Raw genomic sequence first — 25,366 nt, 5'->3', positions numbered from 1 at the left:
TCGCTGAAGCCTGGAGAGCGAGAGGGGTCAGTGCGCACCGACCCCTCTCGCTCTCTAGGCTTCAGGAAGCTATCCGCAAGCCTCCCGCGCCTGGCAGGAGGTCCTGCCGGGCGCGCGAGGCTTGGGGCGGCAGCCTGCATCCCGAAGCAAGCCTTGCGCGCCGGGCAGGAGGTCCCGCTGGGCTTGCAGGCAGCAGCCTGTTCTGGGGGCTGGGGTCGGGGGAAGCTCGAGCTTCCCCCGCGCCAGCCCTGCGCCTGGGGGGGAAATAATTTTTTTTCTTTATTTCCCCCCCCAAAAAAAACCTAGGTGCGTCTTATGGGGCGGTGCGTCCTATGGGGCGAAAAATACGGTAAATTAGCAGACAATCGGATAAAACCCATTTTACAAGGAAATGTAACACTAAAAAGTAGTCATGAACAATCAACACCAGGACAGAAGAGAAAACCAGAACATCAGCTAAAACTGTTCCAAGTATCTTCAGTGACACTGCTCTCAGATGGACAGTTTTGCTGGTATGACTGTACTTGCTTACTGATAGCCCCCAACAAAAAACACCCACACACTGGCAACAACAGGCTACCTGCCCCTGCGACAGACCCTGATGCCAACCTTGTCCACACGCAACACTATTACAGGACCTAATAATGCTATTCACAACAATAATAATAGAGGTTTAAGCATTCGCCTCCTCATCTTCCCATGTGAAACACACACACACACACACACACACACACACACACACGTCTAAATTCTACATAGAAGAAACAGACCAGTATTTATGTAAAATAATAAACAGATACAATTCTGACACCAGGCATGGTAATATTCAAAAGCTAGTGGGGGCACTTTTCAGCCTCCAATGACACCCGCAATTTCCCTTAAAGTAGCAAAGGACCTTCAGGAGGGAGGCAGCAATGCAAAACTGCAGAATTAACAATGCATGAAGTGGTTCAATGCTATAACTTGTGGAGTGAACCAAGACAAATTATTTTTAGCACAATACATATGTTAATTGGCTTACCAATGCCAGGATATCTGTATTATTAGCAACTGTTATGCAAATTGCAACTGTTAATTATGTAATTATCACTGTCTGTCTGTACTCTCTTTGTTGTTTATGATCCGCAAACAGCCTCCACCCCACAGAGCGTGTGTGTGTGTGTGTGTGTGTGTGTAATATGCATGTAACTCAGGATAACACTTCATGCCTATGCTGAAGTAGACTAAGTGGATTATAGTTCATGAATGCTTATACCATAATAAATTTGTTAGTCTTTAAGGCATCACAAGACTTACTATGAGGGCTATCCCTCTGGAAAATAAAAATGCCTGTAATTTCTCTATATCATGTGGCCTTAATAGCATTTTAAAAAAAGAGCAGAAAAAGAAAATGTGAATTAGTGCAATGATATACATAATGTGTCTTGTGCCTGATTCTAGTTCTTCCACTTACCCTTCATCAGAGCGTCTTTTATGCTTAGAAATTGCAGTAATAGGCCACTGTCACAGTAATAAAATGCTGCGTTAAAAAATAGTTGTCACTTAGAGCGGCCATAAAACAATAGCAATGAACATTGGGATAAAAAATAGTAGCAGTTTAGTGATTGCCATAAACCAATACTAATAAATGCTAGAGCAATATATAGTTCAAATAAGTCCTGGGCAGAACATCTATCTTTCCCAGCTCCTGGGGAAAAGGAACTGTAAAAGTAGCCCTGATTGGCCAAATATATACCTTTGTCACACCCCTATTCCTTTGCAATGCCCCCTCTATGTCTTCTCTTTTGCTGTACCATATTCCAAAAATCCCCTATTCTGGAGTCTCCTGGCCTTTCACGTTTCAGCACTTTATCTTATTGAATCCATCCTGCAAGTTGGGTCTGTGACATCTGTTGGCGCCCTTCATCTTGCTCTGCCAATGCCCACTTCTCCCCTATGTCTTCACCTGTGTTTTAATAGAGTGTTTTCACAAACAATGCTAAAAGCAGCTGTTGGTTTCAATGGCCATGTGTCACGTTGAACCATAGCTTAAAACAAACTATAGTTTAATGAGAATGTGCAGTGGGCTGGTGCTACCGCACCACCCAGAAAACAAGCCAGAGTCACTTTGTTGTGTCACCTGAACCTGGGCTTGTGATTGCTCTCTCTCAAACAAACGATTAATGGTAGCCACAGTTTATTCTTGGATGACTGCTTATGGGTTTGTTTGTTTTTGGAAGAAACAAACCATGAGTCAGGTTCAGACAATAGAAGCCAGATTCTGGTTTGTTTTGCCTGTGGTGCAGTAACTGTACTGGAGGAATGCCGCATGAACTTTTTAACAGTGTGTACTAACACACTGCTAATTTACATTAAGCCATTTATATGCAAAATGGATTTTTGTTAACATAAACCGCAAAGTGAAACAGACCCGCTTGTACATTAAATGTGCATTCTATAATGCAGCTTTTAAAATTGACGTATGAACTCCAATTTTGACTGGTTTGAGGATCATTTACGTATTAAAAATTTGCTGTTTTGTTATTTTTCGCTAAAAATAACAAGCCCCCCATTTTTTTTTAGTAAAAAAAATTCAGGGGAAACTGCATTTTGAAACTGGTTTTGGAGCTATTTGCAGAGTAATAGCTGAAACGAATGGAAATGGGTTATTGTTTTTGGTTTGATTTTATACGTTGTGGTCTTGTTTGTGAACTGCCTTGAGACCTCCAGGTATAGGGCGGTGTATAAATTGAACTAATAATAATAATAATGTCAACAACCCATGTGGTGTGGGGCTGGTCTAGACGGTGCTCTGTACCACTAGCACCACTATGTGACTCCCACCAATAAAAGCTTGGAAACTCCCCTTCTCCATAATTATGGCCGATTCATATACATCCTGCCACATCATCCTATCAGCTGCTGCTGGGCCTTGTAGGAATCAACAGTGCAGCTGCTTCTATAGAGCCATAGATCGCCATAGATTTCCCTCTCCCAGCCCTTTGGAGAGAGCGTGAAGCAGATTCCAAAAGGATGGGTTGATACCAACTTTTTTGTTGTTAGTGCTGCTTGAAACCAACATGCTTGTTAACTGGTGTTACTGGCAGTTATAATCCGATGGATACTAAGTACTGCTGTCAGCACTGCCAGCGTGTGATGAATTGCACTCCCATAATAAAAGAAGCTATATGGGGAAAAGGTTGGCAGGGCACCAAAATTCCGTTATCGGCTGTTTGGTAAAGATGTGCATGAGATTTTGTGAGCTTGGCAGCAATTTTGGGAGTTTTACTTTCCTAGCAAATCCCCCATTTCATCACATGCTGTTTCTCTCTGTTTGTTACAGGTGTGCGTCTGCGCACTACGGTGCCGACCTGCCAGCAACCAGCATCATTATCACTTTCCATAATGAGGCTCGTTCCACCTTGCTCCGCACAGTGAAAAGGTAAGGCATGCTTTTAGCTCCGACGGGACTTGAGGTTTCAGCCCTAAACAAACCTGCTTGGAAGTAAATCAGCGAGGCTTACTCCAGAGTAAGAAGAGTTAAATCTGTCCTGGAAAACTGCAGTCCCAAGTGTATTTAGTGGGAAGAAAATCCCACTGGGCTCAGTGGGATTTATTCCCAAGTAACTTGGTTGCAATCTAGCTGTTTAGCTCATTTGATAGTCAAAAAAAGCACCTGAACCTCTATTTGGATAAATCTGCAGACCATTTGCTCACTGGATGCTTGGTGATGGGAGTTAACCCATATTGCCTGCTACATCCACAACCATCTCTTTCATAAACTGTGGTTCTGCTTGCATAATCACAGCATTGGTATCACTGTGTTAGAGACTCGGGGCCAAAATTGGTTTTGTTTTTGTTTAAACCAACTCCCAACAATATACCTGCATCCCATTCCCCTTTTAAACTCATTTAAAGTCCCCCAAACTGTAATCATTGGCTGTCACCACCATTCCAGATAGGCTGTCATAAGAACTTTGGGTTGTCCCAGTTTTTTTGTAGAGACCAGATTGTATGTTCATCAGTCATGTATAGGACATATCTATGCAGGCTCACAGACTGAAATCCCCCAATGCAATAGATTAAAGTAGACAAGGGCTGAAAAGCTGAAGTCAGTGCAAAGAAGGAGCAAGTGAGGAACCTGCAGCCTTCACTCCTTTTCCTGCTTTTTTATAGACTACCATTTATTAAGCCAGGAGAAGTTTTCAATTAGCAATAATTGAACCTCGGATTAACCTCATTGGCTATGATAGTGCCTGAGCCAATATCTTATATGACTGCAATATACAAGTTATAACTGGGCAAAGTGTGAATGATGACATGTACCTGAGCAGGGACACAATATACTTCTGCCCTGTAACAAAGTAATTTAACACTTCAACATACGGTATGAAATTCCAGAATAGATAGCATATCTACCGGACAACTCCTTAGATATTTGAGAAATTCCCCAGGGTGATTCAGGGCACTTACTGGGCATCAAGCAGCAGATGGAGAGGTGGTAGTGATGGGGAGAGGTATTTTGGTGTGAGAATTGAACTGGGAGCTTCTTCATGCAGTGCATATACTCTGGCACCTTCCTAATAATAATAAAATAATAATGCCATCCATCTGTCTCAAGAGACAATGGAGGAGTGTGCCTTTCGGGTGAAGCCAGACTGTTGGACAGTTACAGCGACTGCTGTGGCTGTAGAAGCAGATACGGGAAAGACAAGTTTTGTTGCAGCTGGGGCAAATGAAGGTTGTGCTGCTGCAGACGCACCATGGCGTTTCTTCTTTCTGCGCTCCTCCTGGTGGTCATTCCTCCTCTGGTCACTGTCTCCAGACACTGCGGCCGTAATGATGATGAGAGTAATGATAATGTCCAGCAAATGTCTTGTAACTCAAAAGGCGCTGAGAATGGATGGTTTTTATCTGGTGCTGAAAGATGGTCGGTGCTGGCCACAGCTGAACCATAATGTGTGGGTATTGTACAGCCGGGGTGCCATTGCTGAGAAGGTGATCCTTACAAGCCACAGTCCTTATGCGTTCATGTACAAATTACAATTAAAAATAGGAGTCACACCCCAAAGTTCTGCTTTCTATTTTAACTCCCCCTTTCTAGTTTTTGTTTCAACATTATTGCATTAGTATATATTTTTTAATGTAATAAAAAAAAAGTCAGCTGAAAAACTTTTCTCAGGAGGAGGGATTTGTGAGAAAGCAGCAACCAATCAGGGCTGGGCACAGCCGGTTTCTGCTGCAAACTAGCAGACCTTGTGTCTGCCTGCCCAATCTCCATCAGGTCACATAGCCCTGAATAGGGTTCAGGCATGTGTGACATATCCAATTTTTAATATATATTCTTTTCATGCATCCTTGGCTTGGCTGCTTCTGGTTTTCTTTTTGCTGCAAATAAACATTTTCAATGACCATTTCCCCTAATATCTTTCCGGGCTAAAGAATGCAGCAAGACTGTTTACTCTTGGGGGTTGTTGTTGTTTCCTGAGAAAATGTCCTCTGCTCCCTTTGAGATATTAAACTTTTGCTAAAAGTGTCCTTTAAGCAGTCTTCCAGGTCAGAGAAATGCTTTCTCTGTGGACACAGAGGTGGGGAAAGGGGGAGGGAGAGAGAAAGGGAGAGTGTATCTCAGCTGGAAGGCAGCTGAGAGCACCTCTGGCAGTGATGCATTATTCATCGGAACTATTTTCCCTCACTCCAGGTCTTAGGGTCTTGCAGAAAACTGCTTTGTGAATAAATAAGAGGTTCTTTCAAGTGCATCCTGGCTGGGCTTCATGAATGCAAGGATGCTTTTGTGCACTGGAGAAAACAGAACAAATCTTTTGCAAGGCAGTATTGGTCTTGGGGAGGCTGCCCCTGGGGAGCATAAAACTTTTGCTCCGAACAATAGGCAGTTAGGCCAGCAGGACAGACCCACAATCTTTATGTGCCCCCCTCAGCAGTAAAACAATCAAATTCAATAACTGGCCATTCAATAACTGCCTCAAAATAAAGCCAACCTTCGAAGCAAAGGCACTGACAGCACACATCAGCTGAATAGCTCCTTAGCTCCCAGCAAAGATGGCTGAACTTTTTTTGGGTTCAGCAGTGCAACGCAGGAGCTATACAATATATTGCCCATCTAAGTGCTTCCTTTCCAAAATGACAGCTGCCAGGTCTCAAGTATTCCTGGATGACTGTTGTTTCGGGGCCATTTCCGCAGGTCAGGAAGGCTGAAGCTTGGAGCGTTGATGAGAGCTGTTGCTTTATCAAGGGTAGGGCTGCCATATGTCCAGACATTACCTGGATTTCAAAGGCAGAATTGACGTCCGGGAGGGATTTCCGAAAGGCGGCACTTTGTCCTGGATCTTAGGCAAGTCAATCGAAAAATCGCTTTTGTGTGTGTGTGTGTTTTAAAAAAGCTCCTGGTTTTTACTTTTTGAAATATGGCAACCCTAATCAAGGGAGCAACTCAAATGGTAAGCCTATATAGGAGCTGCAGATTCCACACTTTCTTGGGTCTCAATCACAGAGCAACGCCATGGGCTGCGAACTTCAGAACTCTGAAGTACCTGCATTTCTCACCATCTCTTCTGCCTCTCTAGCCCTTGAGGGAGATGAGGGGAGTTCTAAGAGCCAGCCAGAAGCTCAGGCAGTTCGTGTAGGAATCATCATGGCTGGGGCAGGAACATCAGGTTTGATGGCACTTCAGGATCACTGCAGGGTGGAGATCTGCTGGAGGGTCCAGCTCTCTTTGCTCTTCATCTGAGGAGACCTTAGGTTTGAGGCAAGGGCGGGGATAAATCCTGATAATTTTTTATTCTTTCATAGCACACCTAAACCTGACTGCAATTCTGACTAGAAATGGTTTCTTATCTCTAATTCCAACTAGGAATGGGCTAGAAATGAAGGGGGTCATAATTCCTTCCCATTCTGGAGATTCTTTCCCCTAATCCTGCCCCTGAATGAATGAGGGTTGGTTGTTAGGAGTTGGGGTGGGGAGAGGCATTCTGCCAGTCACATCATTTTGAAATCTCTGGAGCTAAACCACAGCATTCAAAACAGGTTCTAGGATTAAGACCTAGCAAATCTTGACTCCTATTAAATTCCCATTGTCTTCTACGGTTAAGAGAATACTTATAGCTCCAAGTCTTTGCTCATGGTGATAAAGTGTAAATCGTGGCTATGCTACACTCAAGGGTAAAGTATAAGGCTAGCAGGCAATCATCCATGAAGTCATATATCTCCCGGACTTTGCATTATCTGAATCAGATGAATGGTTGGAGTTGACCTTCAGCAAAATGTTATGGTTAAGGTTATGACTGAAGCAGGGATGGTATGGGGTTGCAATGGCAACCAGAAGGCTGACAATCAGTGCTGGAAGGTAGTAAAAGCTTCCCTAGCACCTGGCCCATTTCCAGGCCCAAGTCTACCATTAAAGCCCTTCATAGCTTGATTCCTCAGTATCTGAAAGTTACTCTCTTCAAAGACCCCAAGATCTTCAAACGAGGCCTGTCTCTTAAGTGGTCTCCCATGGTGACATTTAGTGAGCAGTGAACTGTAGAGTGCCCCATCAGAGACCCACCTCAGAATCTTTTTGATACCAGACAAATAGTCATTTTTGTTTTCCCTCAGTGATTTCATTAACAAAGAAATAGTGGCCTAGTCTTTCCACATATTGCTGCCATTCTTCTGTTTCTGGATTGAATCCCTTAATTCTCCCATAGGATATCTGTTTTTTTTTCCCCTCTTGTTGCCATGGTTCTAATTTGATATATAAGACCAGGTTACTAAATTTTAAGACCCAGAAAAAGAGGCAACAGCCTCTTGATGAACAGTTTAGCACACAACTGGATAGGAAAATGAAAGTAACCACAAGAACAAGCTAAATTGTAGAGTCTTGAGATAATGCTTAGCTCTATCATTACCCATTACTACAGCCAGGCTTTTAAAGATCATTTTTTAAAAATCTGTCTAACGTTATGGTTTGAGCATGGTTGCTTTCGTTCTGTGGAACTTATCTCTTGGCTTTCTGTATTAGCTGGTTGTTGCTGTGATGTTTTAATCTCTAGAACCTCTTCCATGGAATGGTTATTTTTTTATAGTTGCTTTATTTCCTGCTTTATTGATTCTTGATTTATTGAAACTGTGATTTTTAATGCTTTATTTTGTACGTCACCCAGAAAACTATTGTTGGGCGCTTGATGAATGGAGTAAATAAATCAACAGATTGTGGCGTGTCTGTGGTGCAGCTGGGGCCGAAAGCAAAGGCGTGAATTGGCCAATGAGGAAGTCAGCTCTGAGAGTGGTCAGTCATCAAATCCTTATGAGAAGGTGCTGTAGGGACACAAAAGCCTGCGGCCTGTTTGATACATTTCCTGTGAAGTAGTGCGATAGTCACTGTCCCATCATTCTCTTACAAAACGCGTGCAGTGTTTTTAACTTTCACCAGTCTGTTTAGGTCTGCCCTAATTATATAGGTAGAGGTTGTAGAAATATAATTATCAGGAGCGCTGTGAGAACAAGCACAAGATGGCAGCTGCTGCGCTACATTGAGTAATGCATGAAACATGCCAGCTAATCTTGAGGATAGTTCCAAACATGCCAAATGAGATGATATAGAGCCCAACCTTCCCCATCATTGGGATGTTTTAGATTGCAACTCCCATCAGCCCCAGCCAGCACGGTCAGGTATGAAGGATGTCGCAAGCCAAGAACATCTGGAGAGAGCCCACTGTGACATCCTGCCAGGGTTTGCCTCATTGCTGGGCTCACTGGGATGTCAGCAAAAGGCAGCACCTAGTAGTGAAGTCAACACTGCCTGGCAGCCCAACATGTGGAATGAGCCATGGCTGCTGGCCAGAACTCTTATCCTTACACCCGCAGCCTAATTCCTTCCTACTTTTTCTTGAAGGTCTTTGGGCAACCATCACTACCTGAGTGGAAGTGGTGGTGCTCAGATATCAGACTCCAATCAGGAAAAAACCAAGTCTGAATCTCCTCAGAAGGCCTTATATCCTGCATATCTTGAAGAGGATACATATCCCCAAGCCCAATGCCCTGAAGGGAGCACGGTTTCGTTGTTTTAGCCAGGGCTGTCTCTATCTGGGGGTGCAAGGGGTGCAGGGCATCTGGGTGCCAAATTCTGGGGGGCACCAGATGCCCGCTGCTGAAGCCACCTAAGCTCTTACCACCACCACCTCAGAGACTGAGCAACAGCTGCCATCGCCGCTCCCCACGGCTGCCATTGCTCAGAGCCCCGGCTGGGAGAGGAGGATGGGGAAGGAGTGTGGGAAAAAGCGGCGGCGGTGCCAGTGGCAGCATCTGCAGCGGCGGGGAGGCGGTAGGCAGCAGCGAGAAGGTGCGTGTGGTGGAGCTGGACGGGCCACTGCTGCAGTGCTCCTGCAGAATGGAGCGGGCGACGGGGCAGGTCCTGCGGAGAAGGACAAGGCGGCAGCAGGGACTGTTGCCACCCCTCACAGCTGCGGCGGCACCTCAGGCCAAGCCTGAGTTGGGCTCAGCGGTGAAGCTGGAGCAGCTGCTGGTGCTGCAGAGACCTTGGGAGAAGCTGTGACTGGAGGAGCGGGAGGAGGAAAAGGAGGCGAAGCGAGTGAGCAAGAGCATCGAGTGGGCACTCAAGGAACAGAAAAGGGAATACAAGCAGACACACTGCCATGGTGGTGTGCAGGGCCAGCCAGAGTCCCATCTCAGCCTCTCCCTTCCCTGCCCCGCAGAGCCCGCTTGCTGGGAAGTGGTGGCTCCTTCACCCGCCCGTTCAACAGATGGACATTTCATGTGGGGAAATAGTTTCTGGCATGTTATTTTGTTTCTGTGGGGGCTAATTCCTCCATACCACTGCACTGTGCATATTTGAATGAAACCATGAGTCCGTGGTGCTCATGTATACTTTAGCAGTTTGTGCCTTTTTCATGAGACCAGCAAGAAGCAGAAAGTTCCCTTTTGCTCAGGTTCACTTGTTATTCTTCGTTTGCTGATAGAAATAGAAACAATAACAACTCTGGCTTAATTTTCAAGGTGCTTGAGGTAAGCCATGTATCTCAATAAAATGGATCTGAATGCACTAGGCTGGGCATGAATTATTACTGTGAGTATAATTGCTGCTGCCTTCGTCTACACAGCCGGAGTCCATACCACTAAGTAATTACTGTAAAGTGCTGTGGGGTACCTGAAGTATGAAAAGGGCTGCTCTGTTCCAACTATTGGTTTCTTGCAAGCCTGCACAGGACCGCAGCAAAATCAGGCAAGAGGGAGGTGATGGTGTAAAAATTGTGCTGCCTGCCTATTTTGCAGTGGCTGGTCACCCTCTTCTGATGCCATTCTGCTTTCCTTCCAAAAGTGCAGCAGGTGGATTTGGCCTTCTGTGACAATTAGGGGCTGATTTGATTTTGATTAATCAGCCATTCGAGTAGCACCTGTTGAAAATTATATGTAATTAAATTGTTATAGATGATTACAGAGTTGTTTTCCAAAACAGAAGTTTAATTTCACTTTGGGGAATGGCAGCGATGAAGAAGTCCGATTGACGAGTTAACGTTAAGGCCAAAAATCTATAAAACCAGCTAATGAGTTTCTATGCCTGAGTTGTGGCTTGATGCCCCATGAGGCTCCTATTTCAAAGATGATGAGATCCCAACCAGTCTGTTTGAAATCTGGGGGCAATTGGGAAGTCTGAAAATAAACTTCCAGGCGGAGCTGGTGTAGCATTGCGGCTAAGACTCCAGAGGCCTTGTTTTGAATCTCACTTCTGCTGCAATGAATGGTGAATGGTCAAAGGAATAGAAAAGTTGTACTCTGCCTCACAATATGGGGATAATAATTATGACCTTTAAAAAAACTGTCCTTGTAAGGGATTGAGCTGTTTAAAGTGCGATCCCTCAGAAAGTTTTTAATCCAATCACAGATGGTAGAGGAAAGGTGCAGGTCCATCAGTTGCCTCAGGCCTTGCCTAAGCTAGGATAAAGGATGCAGGGAGAGGAGCACCAGGTAGAGCATGGAGTGAGCATGGAGCCTAAAGAGAGAGAAACTAGCATTGGGGTGGGGTGGGACTGGCCGGGGATGAAGCCTTATTGCTGATGAGTGGCCAGTATGTGGGGCAATTAGTCTGAAGCAGTGCAAGCACCAAAGAACTGGAGGTTGCGTGAAAGCAATGTACTACAGACACGATGGGAGACAGCAGGGAGCAAAGGCTTGGTGGGGAAGGCAGGCCACCTATGACTGCAATACAGGAGATCCAGCAGTGACCAAGGACCTGTCTTCTTGGACTGGACAAATAAATGGGAATGGTGATCAGTCTCACAATACTGGCATGTACTATAGACCAGGGGTTCCCAATTCATGGTCCACGGATCACAAACCTCGTTGAAGGGGCCCCTGGCATGTTTGTGAAGAACACTTACAATTTGAATTTTCGTGGGATTCTACGGAACTCATGTAATACAATAAAATACAGTATAAGAAATAAAAGGAATAATGAAGTGCAATTAAAAATCAAAGCATCTAGCACAAGGCATGGCAGTAGCTACAATAGGCAGAAAAATCATGCAGTGGTTTGCCAAAGCCTTGGGAATTTTCAAGTGGCCCATGGCGGGGGTGGGGTGAGGGGAAGCTATTACTATTGGGGAATGTTGTTGTTGTGAATTGTTTTTAATATTGTTTGTAATGTCGTAACCCACTCTGGGACCTTATATAAATTAACAACACTGATGGTTGATGTTAAAACATTAACATCATTAGACATTTAAAAAATCCCCACTGCTTTGAGAACACAAATTGAGGTTTTTAGACTTATCATAAACTGGTCCAAAAAACAACAACACACCCCAAAAGAAGATCCAATAGTGTATTAGCATTTTGTCACTCACTTTCATACCAACAGTGCAAATACAATTTGGTCTAAAAGTACAGATTGGCAAGCAACAAACTTGTGAATTGAGATTGGTAAGCAGGGAGGCCAACAGTAGCCAGAGCCCATGACAGATGGAAGCAGTTCTAGGTTTGTCCCCATGCTGATCCTCATTTAGTTCTGCAAGGCAGTGCTGAGACCCAGGAGAAGGTGGCTGACAGCCAGTGGCACCCCTGGGCAGATTGCAGGTAAGAAGACAGACATGTGGGCATTCACTGAGGGCAGACTGAGGTTGGTGGGGCAGCGCCCCATTTGCCCAAATAGGCCAGCTTCCACTACCATAGAAACAACAGGCTGCCTTATCCTGATGAGCTGCAGTCTGGTGGGGAGGAAAAAATACAATTCCAGAACCTTGAGTGGAAAATGTGGTTTGAAAGTCTGGCTATTAATTGCCTTTTATCTCTAGGTGCATATAAACAACACAGTCATTGATTTGTGCAATCGTTGGCACACATCATGCAGGAAGCAAGTACCAAGGGCTGTCAACCATTGAATATCTATTATGATCCAAGTTTAATGAATTGCATAGTGAACATAATCCACAGTTCAGACAAAAGAGCTTGCAATTTAAATAGCTATGTTGATATGTGACTAAATGTAGAACTTGGGGGAACTATGGAAGTTGGAATCTAAAGTTACGAAAAGCAGGAATAATACATTTTGCTAATCTTGCCATTGGAAGCCTTTCCCCTTTTCTAGTGTGACAGCAAGCTGGACTAGATAGGGAGGAATTGCCAGGAGAAATAATGTACGGTATATACTGACAACCCCTTTTGAAATTATGGATTTGTGTTTGAGGGGGGCACAAAGATGGTAAGAGAGACCTGAAGCTTGGAGTCAGGGGGCTCCTTATTTTTTGCAGAAGTGAAAAAAACCAGAGAATAAAGTCATTCAGAATTACATACCTGATTTTGTTCTGAGGAAATATTTACTAGGCAAGGATTGTCTTAAGCCATCCACTCTCTGAGGACTTATCCTTGTTTCTCAATGGGTGTTGCTATTAATGCACACATGTTTGCATCTGCTGTTGGTATTGGGTGCAAAGGAATGAGTTGTGCTTAACTTCTTGAGGATGGAGCATGTTTTAGATCTCCAACTATCTGATCTAGGCAAAAATTGTGTGAAATTTTGCTGTTGCTGAACATTAAGGTATTTGTGCCTTTGGGAGCCCTAGTTCTGGCAAGGCAGGGATCCTGAAGTGTGATGTGCAGGAGCAGCCTGTCTTCCAGAAACATTTAAATGGCCTCTTGAACAGCTTTCTCATTGGCGTCTCATGTCCTCTGCAGGGGGATGGTTGTCGGTCTGTTTGCTTGACATCTTTTGCATCGCAAGAAGCTGCTGTCTCTCATGAACTGCTTGCTCATTTGGCATCCCCCACCCCCTCGCTTGCTCTGCAGAAGATCTCTGTCAGTGAAAGTGTGTCTGCCCCAGCTACTTGCTCCAAGATATATCCTGGAACAGCTGGACTTCAGTCTGCAGGACTTCATCCCGCATAGTGTCTCAGGGAAATCAGTCCCTCATAATAATATTAAGTGGTTATTTAACATTTTAAGAGTATTCAAAGCACTATCCTTACATTATTTCAGCTTTTCTTACAACACCCCGGTGAAGTAGGCAGTGATGATGGGGGGAGATTTTTCCTAGTGCTTAATTCTTTCATGGAGAATTGTCCATTTCACGAGTTCATTAGTAACAAAGAATGGGTGCAAACTGCAAATTACAGTAGGCAAGCGTGGCTGTTCCTGAGTTTTTAGCTTTGTTTGAGGTATTTTATTTTACTTCTTTATTTTTGTACCTCTTTTGTACTTACTCTTTTCGAGAACAAGGTTGGGGAACCTCTGGTCCGTGGGCTGAATGGGGTCCTCCAGGCCTCTCTGTCTGGCCCTCAGGAATCTCCCTAGTCCAGGCCACCTTCCATCCCTCCTCACCCCACTCTGTGCCCTCCTTAAATACTTTTGTCTGGCTGCAACATAACCTTGAACATCGATAATGCCCATTGCTTGCCTCAATGGAGGATGGGGACAGGCATGTTTGTACGTAAACTTCTGCCTTTTGCAAGGCTAGACATTATCCTTCTATACAAAGGTAAGCGTCACCTCATTTGCTTGGCCTATCCTTGTTTTGGCCTTGCTCATACCTGGGATGCAGCTCTTGGAAGTTTGGCCACAAAGGAATGTGGGCTTCAGGTGGCAAAATGGCTCCTCTGCTCTGCTCTAGAGTGCTATATTCTTTCTGGTTGCCTTATGCAAATTTCCCTATTCTGCAGTAATTTTTTTCTGGAAACCCCACAAAAGGGTTCAGTATCGTTTATCTCCACCTTGTGGTGTGGTCTGGGGGGAGCAGAAGCCAAAAGAATAAAGACTTGTCTGAGTTATTCCTCTGGCGGTCTTTTCATGTGGAACTATGTGCACATAGATTGTACTAGGAATGACTTGCCCCAGAAAGTGGAGACATCTGTGATAAGAAATAGACACTAGGCTTGTGGACAAGTGAGAGAGAGAGAGAGAGAGAACTCTGTCTTTGGGATGTCGTAGAGGTTGATTATATTTCAGAAATCAGGAGCTGGTGATGCTAGAGGGAAGTGGGATTCTTCCTGTGAGAGAGGATCATTTCAAAGAACGAGAAGATTCCAACTGTGGGATGGGTTTTAATGGGTAGGAGAGGATATATTAATTGCAATTTATCCATCCAGCCGCCCACATATGTGGGTTGAGAACAGCTTTTCAAATCCCATCCTTGGCAGCAAAATGAAAAGCATAGGAATTACGTGGTAAAACCTTGTTTTGAGCAAGTCCAGCTATGAAAAGTTGGTTCCCCTTTCTTACCCAGCTTATAAAGATTCAGGAAACAACCTGGGAAGTAAATTTAAAAATAAAAATAAAATTTACTTTATTTTGTATGCATTGCCTCACAGCAACAGTAGCAATAAAAAATTGTGAAGCAAAATACTTGTACTTAGTTCAGGCACGTGCCTAAGGCTGAAACAAGCAGTGTGCATCCAATGCTTCAAAGGAAGAGGGAGGGGTAAGAGGAACAGGAAGTACTAGATATTCCTTCCTCTCTAGATGAGAAAGGGTAATGACATCACACAGAGTCCTCTCTACTAATTGTGTTTCTATGGTCTTAGTATCTGCCTATCAGCAGTACACCTTTGTGGACTTAGCCTTTTCTCATGCTAACTAGCAAGAATATTCATTTGTTAGGTTTGGCTGCTAATCGCCCACACTAACTGCCTTTGTTTTACTCCCACAGTTGCTAATGGGAATTCAGATCTATAGGGAATAATATTGATAGGAGACAGGTGATTGAAATGTGACTAAGAGCCCCTCCAGAATGATTGTTTTTCGTGTGTAGGTATATTCTGCAGCATGTCATTCATGTAACAATAGTGCATTAATGCTAGATTTATCCACACGTTATTCTGCTTTATTAGGTTTTCTGCCATGCTTCCCCGGTGTTATTGTTGCCTGGAGGGGCACTCTGGTGCTATAACACATCAAAAGTGGGGCAAGCAGCCAGACAACACTCAGAATGTGGAAGGAAAAATTGCAGGATTTTAGCAGGGAGCGATGGGACAGGCACATACCTCAGAGGAAGCAGCGTGAGCAACCCAAAATGTTTGCAGACGCAAATGGTATTGAAAGTGCAATCACGTATAACCATCACAAATAGCCTGAGCACAAATCATGATGGATGCTCAGTAAAAAGGGCATGTGGAGGGGTCCATAACAAACAAGCATTTGAATTAAGAAACAGAGTTCAGGGATTTGAAATATAGTTCAGCAATTGATATTTGTATCTGGTTGCAATGACTTCCGTTAGCAGAGAGGGCACACGCTCAACATAGATAACTACAGATAGGCATCCTTTTCCAGAGATCTGCAGAATGAGCAGTGCTCCTAAATCTCTCTTCCCTCCCCCAACACAACTTTCCCTTTCAAGCAAATGATAAGAGGGGTAGGGATTTGCTGTCACAAGGCCAGATGTGCAGTCACAAATTTCTGGATTGGAAAAGCACTCATTCTGTTTCATATGGAAGATTCACAGGACCTTTTCAAAAATCAGGTTTTAAAGTATACATCTAAAATTATTTTGAATAGATACCCCAACAAACAGGTTTTTGAAAATACACATTTGGTAAGAAAATGTGCTCATTCGAGTTAGGATTTAATTTGTGGGCTCAGGCGCAAGGTGCACGCAGCCAGCGGGGACCCAGGAAGGAATGGTGAATGAACACAGAACAAAGTATTGGGTTCGAATAGGCTACAACTTTATTGATTACAGAAGTAGGTTTTGACATAGGCACTGGCTATGTATCCTGAATCAGTCAGCCTGACTGCTGATTGTTTGGCTGGGTGGACCCTGGGTGGACCCTATGACGTACATCAAATCAGGATGATCCTGCCAGAGCCACCACTCAGACGGGGTGCCAAGGCCTATCAGCCCCCATTTGGGTATCAGGATGAGCACCCCCTCCAGGACCCCTTTGTCAATCTTTTATCGTGACTCTCCTTTGTTGACAATGTGATCATGCCCCATGGGCAGCTGCAATTGGCCCATTCAAACAGGCAGGCTCCTGCGAACCCATGAGGCCACAGGAGGAGGGGCCCTTGTTCCCCTTCAACGGCCACATAGGGTGGTGGGAAGATGGTGCCTGGCTCTGCCTTATTGCACCAGGCCACAAACCACTGCTCCTGGGGGACTCACGGGAAGAGGCAATTGTTGCTGTCTAATCTGCTGAAACAGCTCTCAGAAAAAATGCATCCTTTTGCAGGTGAGAAAGGGATCATTGGCGGATCAGAACTATTAAAGAGGGCTTATTTTATTTAGAATATCAAAGGCAAACCCTTATATTTTTAATTGATGTTCTTGTTATTCATTTTAGTGTTCTGAACCGCACTCCTGTCAACCTAATTCAGGAAATAATTTTAGTGGATGACTTCAGCTCGGATCGTAAGTATTACTTTTCTTTGTTTCTCTAATTATCTTATTTCCTTTTTATTCATTTTCATGTGGTTGTATACATTTTTTCTGCTCCACTCAGGATATTTCCTCACTTTTTCATCTGAGGAAAAGAGCGAGAACAAAGGCAGGAGCAAAGCTTTGTTGCGCTTTGTTTTAATTTCCACCTGAGGAAAAACTAGCCAATTTTTTCTTGTTATGGTGTCTTTCCGTCGATTCTCAGTGTGACAGTCCTGCCCAGGAAGCCAGAATGCTCAGTTTGGTTTCATTAACCACCATTTTGTGGGTCATTATTGTAAGTATAACAAGTGGTGTGCACAGCTAGGAGCCCCAATTATATAGGTTCAAAGGGGAGGAGGTAATGTATGCTGCACTGTGTTTTTGGCAGACTAAGACTGTTATCCACAAAATTCTTGCTGAGGTATTCATACAGCAGAACTATCCCAGAACAATAAGTGCCTGGAATTCTGCTGCAAGAGGCACTATCCTTTCTTGAGAAAAATAGCACAAGAGAATAATGTTTGTTCCATCTTTGAAGCTGGACTTTTAAGTGACTTTCTCCAGTAATAAAAACAAGTGGCTAGGAAATTTCAATTCTTCAATTTTTGTAAAACCAAAGTGAGGGCCAAATGTGTCATTAACAATCATGGCTTGTATCCAATGCAGCACTAAGTAACCATCCCGCTAATGCAACAATGTCCATGTGCACAATGGGACTTTCCTTCCCCTGTGCTGCCCCCAAGTCTGTTCTGAGGTTTTCTGTAACCCTCTGGAACAAATTTTGGGAGTGCATGGGGAAAGAGAGCAGGTCCTCTTGTGGAACAGCAAGTCCTGTTGTGGAAGCAGAAAACCTTGCGGTGACAGGATGCTTACTTAAAACTGCATTGGATACAAGCCCATGTCTGCATTTAAAAGAGAGAGAAAACAAATCATTAACAGCAGGAAGGGGAGGGGTTCATTGGGGCCATGGCACACAGGAAAGGGAGGTTTAATTCCACGCTCACCCCCCAGTCATGATGAAAATCTTCCTCCCTCCCTCCCCAGTTGTTCTTAGCCCTGCAAGGAAAGCTCCTATTAGCACCAATGGAAGAATTCCTGCTTCTAATTTCAGCTGGAAGGATTTCCATTGGAAATGCAGCAGGCAAAGGGGAAGATGGGGCTTGTCAACCTGGGAAGGTATCCCATCTGGGAGAAGGAAAACTGATACTAAACCTCTGCTGCCTTCTGGCTATACTCATTTGTGAGAAAGACTTCAGGAGTAAACCCTGAGGAATAATCTGTACCTGCTGCCTTGTGGGAGAAGGGAAGGCTAAGGAGTACAGCCTGCACAAATCCAGAGTGCAGTTCCTAAGACGGTTGGATGGCGCCTTGAATGCCTCCTTCTGGCAACTCCTGCAGCCAAGCTGGTGCCAAATGTATTGCTCTGCTTTCCTTTGGACCACATCAGCAAGGCTGAGAGCGGGGTCTTGTAGACTGGGCAGCCCAGGACCTCCATACACACTGCCCAGGCTTACAAAACATACACTGCCTAGGCAGAGAAAACAATATGGGAGGCAGCAGTTAGAAGTTACGGTCTCTGCAGCCACAGCAGGCGTTGTGATTCTCCAGAGGTTTGAGGTCATTTAACTTCCCTCGCTTTCCATGTCAGAAGATGCCATGTCACACCATATCAGATACCTTGACCCTGGAATTTACATGTGCACGTGCTGCATTTTGATAGTCTTGGAATACATTTCATTGTTTTCATGTACAATACAATACAATTATAAAGCACCGTACCCAAACAGATACAGAATTACTCTCCAAATCTCCACTTTCTCTAAGCATTATTTTTATTTACATTTCATGAGCAGTATTTCCAAACCACCTTTCAACATATGCTCTCTGGGGATTGCTATCAGACCTATGAAGGGAGCATCTCAAATGAAGCCCCTTGAATGGATGTTGCTAATATAACCGGAATGGGATTCTGCTGTGTTCTTGGAGTGTGAATTACCTAAAATGGATTCATGGGCTATTTTTGTACATGGATTTCCTTGCTGAGCACATGTCCAGCAATATCTCAGTATCCTTTAATCAAGTGTTCCTGTCACTGCATCTCAGCAATACAGCTCCTGACAAACTGCCCTCACCAGAGCAATATTTCAGGTGGCAAGAAGCTATAGAAATGGAGAAGCTCCAGGATAGAAGTGCCAAGAAAAGTATTTTGGCTGGTAGCCTTTGTGTGTCTTGCCAGGAAACTGAAGCTGTGGGAAGATGATAAGCGAGGGGCTTCTCAAAGCCTGGATAATAGCACACAATAAAAACACTGCTGTTCCTGGGTAGTAAGAGAGTATCAAAGTGGTGAAGTTTTGTCTCTGGGGTGTGTTGCTCCAGAGACCTCTGAAATTATTTTTCAGTGGTCAGCCATTGAAATATATGTATCATCTACAGCAGTGTTTCCCAACCTTGGGTCTCCAGCTGTTTTTGGACTACAACTCCCATCATCCCTAGCTAGCAAGACCAGTAGTCAGGAATGATGGGAACTGTAGTCTGAAAACAGCTGGAGACACCAGGTTGGGAAACACTGATCTACAGTATTGTTGTATTAAATACTCCAGAATGAGCTGAACCAATGGGAGAGAACTTAAGTACTCTGCTGGGTCAGACTAAAGGTCCATTTAGTCCAGCACCTTTTCTCAGACCAGTCAATAGGATCCCTATGGGAAGTCTAGAAGCAGGACCTGGGTGCAACAGCACTCTCCCCACTTGTGATTCTCAACAACTGGTTTACAGGCACATACTGCACCCAACGAGACGCGGGTGGCACTGTGGTCTAAACCACTGAGCCTAGGACTTACCGCTCAGAAGGTCGGCAGTTCGAATCCCCACAACGGGGTGAGCTCCCATTTGCCTGGTCCCTGCTCCTGCCAACTTAGCAGTTCGGAAGCACGTCAAAGTGCAAGTAGATAAATAGGTACCGCTCCGGCTGGAAGATAAACGGCATTTCCGTGTGCTGCTCTGGTTATGCCAGAAGTGGCTTAGTCATGCTGGCCACATGACCCGGGAGCTGTCGGCGGACAAACGCTGGCTCCCTCAGCCTATAGAGCGAGATGAGCACCGCAACCCCAGAGTCATCAGCGACTGAACCTAACGGTCAGGGGTACCTGTACCTTTACCTTACTGCACCCAGCACTACACAGACATAGTGGCTAGTAGCCATTGGTAGCCTAATCCTCTTTGAATTTGTCTAATCCCATTACGGCCATCCAAGAATAGCTATCCTATCCAACAGTGTGCTTCATTTTATGTGGGATGTAGACTGGCAGCTCTGCATTAGAGCCATATGATATGTCGTGCTGTGTTTATCTTGACAGATAAAAGAGTTGAGTGTGAATGTCTTGCTCCTCTTTCAACTCTTTTCTCATTTCACTGCATTCACTCCCTTTCTTTTTCTTAGCATCCAGCCTGTGCCTCTGCCATAAATCTCTTTCATGTTTCTCCTAAAAGTCAACAGGCAGAGCTACATGTTACAGAGCAAACACAAGGACCCTGACTCTTGGTCTTGTAATGGTGATGCAGGGATCAGAGTGGCATTTGCCTGGGAAAGTCAGGGCGTGAATAGGGGAGCTGAACTTTTCCTCCACCTGCTGATTCTGCGCGCAACCTCCCCCTTCCCCCATTTTCTCCACAGCCAGGCATATTTCCAGCCCTGGAGTCGGCTGAGCTAAAAAGGAAATGTGTGTTTGGAGTCTTGGGGATAAATCAGTCCGCCATTTCTTCCATGCTGTTTCTCTTCCCTGCTTTACTATTAACCTCCAAATAGGAGTTTGCAAAACACATGTTTTCTGATGTGCCGTGTTGTTATATCCTGAGGCAGGTTCCCTCCTGCCTGCAGTTGGGTTTTAAAGCAGCTCTCTGTTGTAGCTGATAGAATAGGTTGCAGTCCATGCTTGGTTGTGGCATGTGTGGGGTGCCCACAACAGTTTCTCTGGTTTGCAAATGTGCCAGGGCCTCCGAAAAGCTGATAACCCCTGCCTTAAGGCATACGCTGTCTGTGGTATCAGCTGTTCACAAACATCACAGCATATAACAAGGCCTCCATAGTTCCTTCTTCCCTTGTAAAGTGCCCTCTGGAAAGGACGATTTGCTTCAGAGAAGACACAGTGGCAATGGAAGTGCTTAACTTTTCCCTTGCCAGTTGTTTCCCCTCTAACTATTCTCCTCTTCCCCTCGCTGGGAGGGAAATTTGAGTGAAAGTAGGCTGGCAGAGGAAAGGTTAAGCACTCCCTTCTCTCCTACTCTAAAGCTCTCCCTTTTCTGTAGGAGCTTGGAGAAGGAGAAGGATCTGCTGGGCTTTGCAGCCCATGGCTGCAGTGTGGTGTGTAGTGTGCCTCCACAGATCTTACAAATGCTGACTAAAACCTTTGAGGCAGAGGAGGAGGAGCTGAGTGGTAAGCAGACTTCTTTGGGCGATAACTTGAGGCGATGGGATTAAAGCCATTTATTTTGGGATCAACAAATTGATTAATATCATAAATGAAAGCAAAGCTTTGCCCTCTGTTGAGACACATGGGGAGAGTTAATTGCAGCTTTATGTCGATGCCAAACAAACTAGGCACTGGCGCCAACTGTTTTCTCTTCTCTTCAGCTGAGGATTGCCAGCTCCTTACCAAGATACCAAAGGTCAAGTGTCTTCGCAACAGTCGGCGAGAAGGTGAGTATGACAGATTTTGCAAGAATCGTTCACTTTTAGAAGGACCCAATGGTAGCACAAATTAATACATGTGGGTGTTGGGGGACATATGACGGCCTCCGCCTCTGAACCAACCAAGTCCCTTTCCTATATCTAGTTTCATCACCATCATCATCGGATGAAGAGCCATTACCAGCAAGAAGTTCTGTCTTGTCTGAGTTGAGTTTCAATATATTCACTCACATTTCAGCCCATTACAAACCTCAGGCAGTGATTCAATTGCAAAAAAAGTACCACAATTTATTCAGGTGAAAAGATAAATAGAGCTGTGCACCATCAGTATACTGATAAAAATCCGCTCCAAAACTCAGCACGACTTCTCCCAGTGGTTTCACTGTGAAGAAGTATGATGGAAAGGATAGAAGTCTGTTGTATTCCACAGGGAAGCACATGGGGGAGGAACAGCAATCAGCTGGAATTTTCCAGCAATTAGGAGCAGAACTACTATAAAGCAGAGCTTCCTATTCCTATCCCATATTCTTGATCCAGAAAGATGCTGTGATATAAAAAAAGATACAGTAAGTTCAAAAGAATCAGCAGAGTTACACTCCCTGGTACGGTAATTCCCCTTGCACAGATAATAAACTAAGAGAATCTCAGTCCTGAGTTCTAGTTAGGAATCAGCTGGAAATGGGTCTAGATATGGGGAGCACTACACGCAACTGTAGATTTGGCCACAATACAGTTCAGCCAACATGGCTAGAAAATAAACTGGATATTGCTCCCCAATTCATCCAAGGAGGGCTTCTTTTAAATATGGTCTTGCTGCAGCAGGGATGGGGAACTGGTGGCCCTCCAGATGTTTTTGAACCACAGCGCCCATCCTTCATGACCATTGGCTGGGGCTGATGGGACCTGTAGTCCAACAACATCTGGAGAGCTATAGGTTTCCCACCACAGGGCTAAATGGTACAAAGACCCCCTTTGATTAAGGATAGATTATCTTCCACAAGATGGCCATCACTTTCTCCCAGCTTATTAATTCTAGGAATTAGGGACAGAGGTCAGACTGAGATAAAGTGGTATGTGCAGATCTACGTATTCTGTCTACATCTGTGGATTTTAAAAGCTGAAACCAATCCAATAAAACCTGACCAGAGGACGATGCAATTGCTATTGACTCTGTCTGCATGGAGTCAAGGTCAGAGCGGAGGGGAGTGATTGTGTCCACAAAGAACACTGCAGAAATGTTGCAGCAGGCCTGCTGATTTGTAACAATCCAAGGAAGGAGAGTTAGGTTTTTTATTGTATTTTTAATATTTTGTTGGAAGCCGCCCAGAAATGAGCGGGGTATTATTATTATTAATAATAATAATAATAATAATAATAATAATAATAATAATAATAACTGGTTATTAAAGCTCAGAAAAGCTCCACTGGATAAGGTTGCACAGACACAATGGTGGTCAAGAAGAAAGAGCACCATGGAACAGGTCTTCAAGTGGCCTCTAAGCTGTGTTCAGATGGATTTGTCGCAGGCTTTCCTCTATTTGCACTCAAGCTGTCATCCCTGTTGCCTCATTGTACAGAATACTCTACTGAGCCATGGTGAGGCCTGTGCCTTGGCAGGTGGGAAAAGTATGCCTGAGAACTCTTGTGTCAGCCATCTGTCAACTTCCTGTCCCAAGATTGCAGTAAAAGTAATTGGCCAAATCAGCTTTAAAAAAAAATTTCCCAAGGTTATCTGGAGGCCATTTGAATCCATAAGACCATCCTAATGGGTCCATTGCCCCAGTTGCATTCACCCTAACAACCGAAAACAAAAATGCCATGCAAATTTGTGGTGAAACATCCAAAGAGGGTTTTTTGAGGAAAGCTAAAAGGGTTTTAACAAGACAGGTGAAATTTCTCAGGGGTGTATTGCACATCTCTAAAAAGGAGTCACCACAGCTGCCCTTTCAAATTCAGCTGCGTGCTTCCCATGGTGAGAGGAAAACAGGGGGAAGCAGCAGGGGGAAGCGTGAGAATTGTGGCACTCAATTAAAGAAGTTTTTAAACTTGATAAAAAGTTAGGATTCCAGGTGGAAAAATCGAAGTTAGAAACTGAACTTCTAGAGCCCAAAACTAAGGTACTTTCTAGAATGTATAACTTGCTGTTAAAATGGAACACACAAGATGAAACGGTCAAATCGGCTATGATAAAGTGGGTACAGGACATTGGTTATAACATCATGTTTGAGGACTGGGAGAGGTTGTGGACTACTGGGTTGAATTTCACAGCATGTAATGCTTTGAGAGAAAATGTTATGAAAATGATATATAGATGGTATATGACCCCAGTCAAACTTGCAAAAATATACCACTTGTCTGATAACAAATGTTGGAAGTGTAAGGAAAGTGAAGGAACATTCTTTCACCTCTGGTGGACTTGCCCTAGAGTGAAGGCTTTCTGGGAAATGATATACAATGAGTTGAAAAAGGTATTTAAGTATACCTTCCCTAAGAAACCAGAGGCCTTCCTTTTGGGTATTGTCGGCCAGAAGGTGTTAAAGAAGGACCGAACATTTTTTATGTACGCAACAACAGCAGCAAGGATACTCGTCGCTAAGCATTGGAAAACTCAAGATCTACCCACACTGGAAGAATGGCAGATGCAACTGACAGACTATATGGAATTGGCTGAAATGACTGGCAGAATCCGAGACCTAGGAGAAGAGACGTTGGAAGAGGACTGGAAGAAATTTAAGATTTATCTACAAAAATATTGTAAATTATATGAATGTTAAGAAGGATGCGAGAATATAAACAATTGGGCACCATTAAGATAGAGGATGTGATATATGAAGATAAGTTAAATTTAAGAAAAAACAATTTTTTGGAAAAATTTTAAGTTATATTTAATTCTTTAAGATTTAAATAAAGGATATTAAAAAATTAGAGATATAATATTGGAAAATTAGATAATAAGAATGGAAATAAGGGAATAAATTTGCTGGGAAATCTTTTCTTTTGGCTAGGAACGCAGGAGCAGGGGATGTGAGGGAGTCCCAAGAAGTTAAGAAGACTATGTTAAAAGATATGTTATATTGTATTGTTTATTGGAATTGTAACTAAATTAAAAAATTGCTAATAAATATATTATATAAAAAAGAGAGAATTGTGGCACTCAAAGCATCCCTGTGCAGGGCCTGGTTGCCCCTGAATGAACCTAACTGTGAGCAAAGGGATAGGTGCACTGCATGGTAAAGTAAGCCAAGAGCAGAGCAAAAAGAACTGCAATGCAGACGCTTATAATTGCATGTCTCAGCCATGTCGGGATGATGACGCTTTAGGAAAACCAGACACCTGTAATTTTCCCCACCTGTCCTCAAGTCTTTGGATGCCATACCAAGCTTACTTCTTCTCCTAGATAAAGAAAATGTTCAAGGGGATCAAACTGCTAACTTGCAAGTCTACTTAAAATGCTGTGGTCGGGAGAGGTCCAAAAAAGGGCACCCAATGCACCATCTGGTCTGGTTTAGGGGGGCCAGTTCCAGTTTTTGCAGCTGATGATGTGGACAAACTACTTGCGGCTATTTGGCCAACCATCTGCCCTTTTGACCTTTATCCATTTTAGCTGATTCAAGCTAGCCAAGGGAGACTGACCGTCCAGGGGACGGTTGATGCTTTGTAGCATGAAGGAGTGCTGCCTGCCACCCTTTAGGTGGGGTGTCCACTCCTTTAAAAAAAGGGGGGAGCCTGCCCTGGACCCAGAGGTCACTGACAACTATCACTCAAATGTTAATACTCTCTTCTTGGGCAAGGTGCTCAGAAGGGAGGTGTCAATTCAGCTGCAGGCGCTGCTAGAT

General features: G+C 44.1%; 1 protein-coding gene across 2 annotated transcripts in view; it reads left to right on the top strand.

Annotated features, from left to right (window-relative positions):
• Window positions 1-25,366, top strand: part of GALNT16 (polypeptide N-acetylgalactosaminyltransferase 16) — a 143,772-nt gene that overhangs the window by 83,781 nt on the left and 34,625 nt on the right. For both annotated transcript variants that reach the window (XR_014161424.1, XM_081881749.1), the window contains exons 3-5: window positions 3,323-3,421; window positions 16,767-16,834; window positions 21,474-21,539. Coding sequence is in view for 1 of the 2 variants with exons in the window: in XM_081881749.1 (XP_081737875.1) it covers window positions 3,323-3,421; window positions 16,767-16,834; window positions 21,474-21,539 (233 nt within the window). In the remaining variant the exon portion in view is untranslated. The remainder of the gene's footprint in view (window positions 1-3,322; window positions 3,422-16,766; window positions 16,835-21,473; window positions 21,540-25,366) is intronic.

Source organism: Podarcis erhardii (genome assembly GCF_964252035.2).
Source record: "Podarcis erhardii genome assembly, chromosome: 1".
Classification (NCBI taxonomy): Eukaryota; Metazoa; Chordata; class Lepidosauria; order Squamata; family Lacertidae; genus Podarcis; species Podarcis erhardii.
This window is presented reverse-complemented; position numbering and strand designations above follow the sequence as displayed.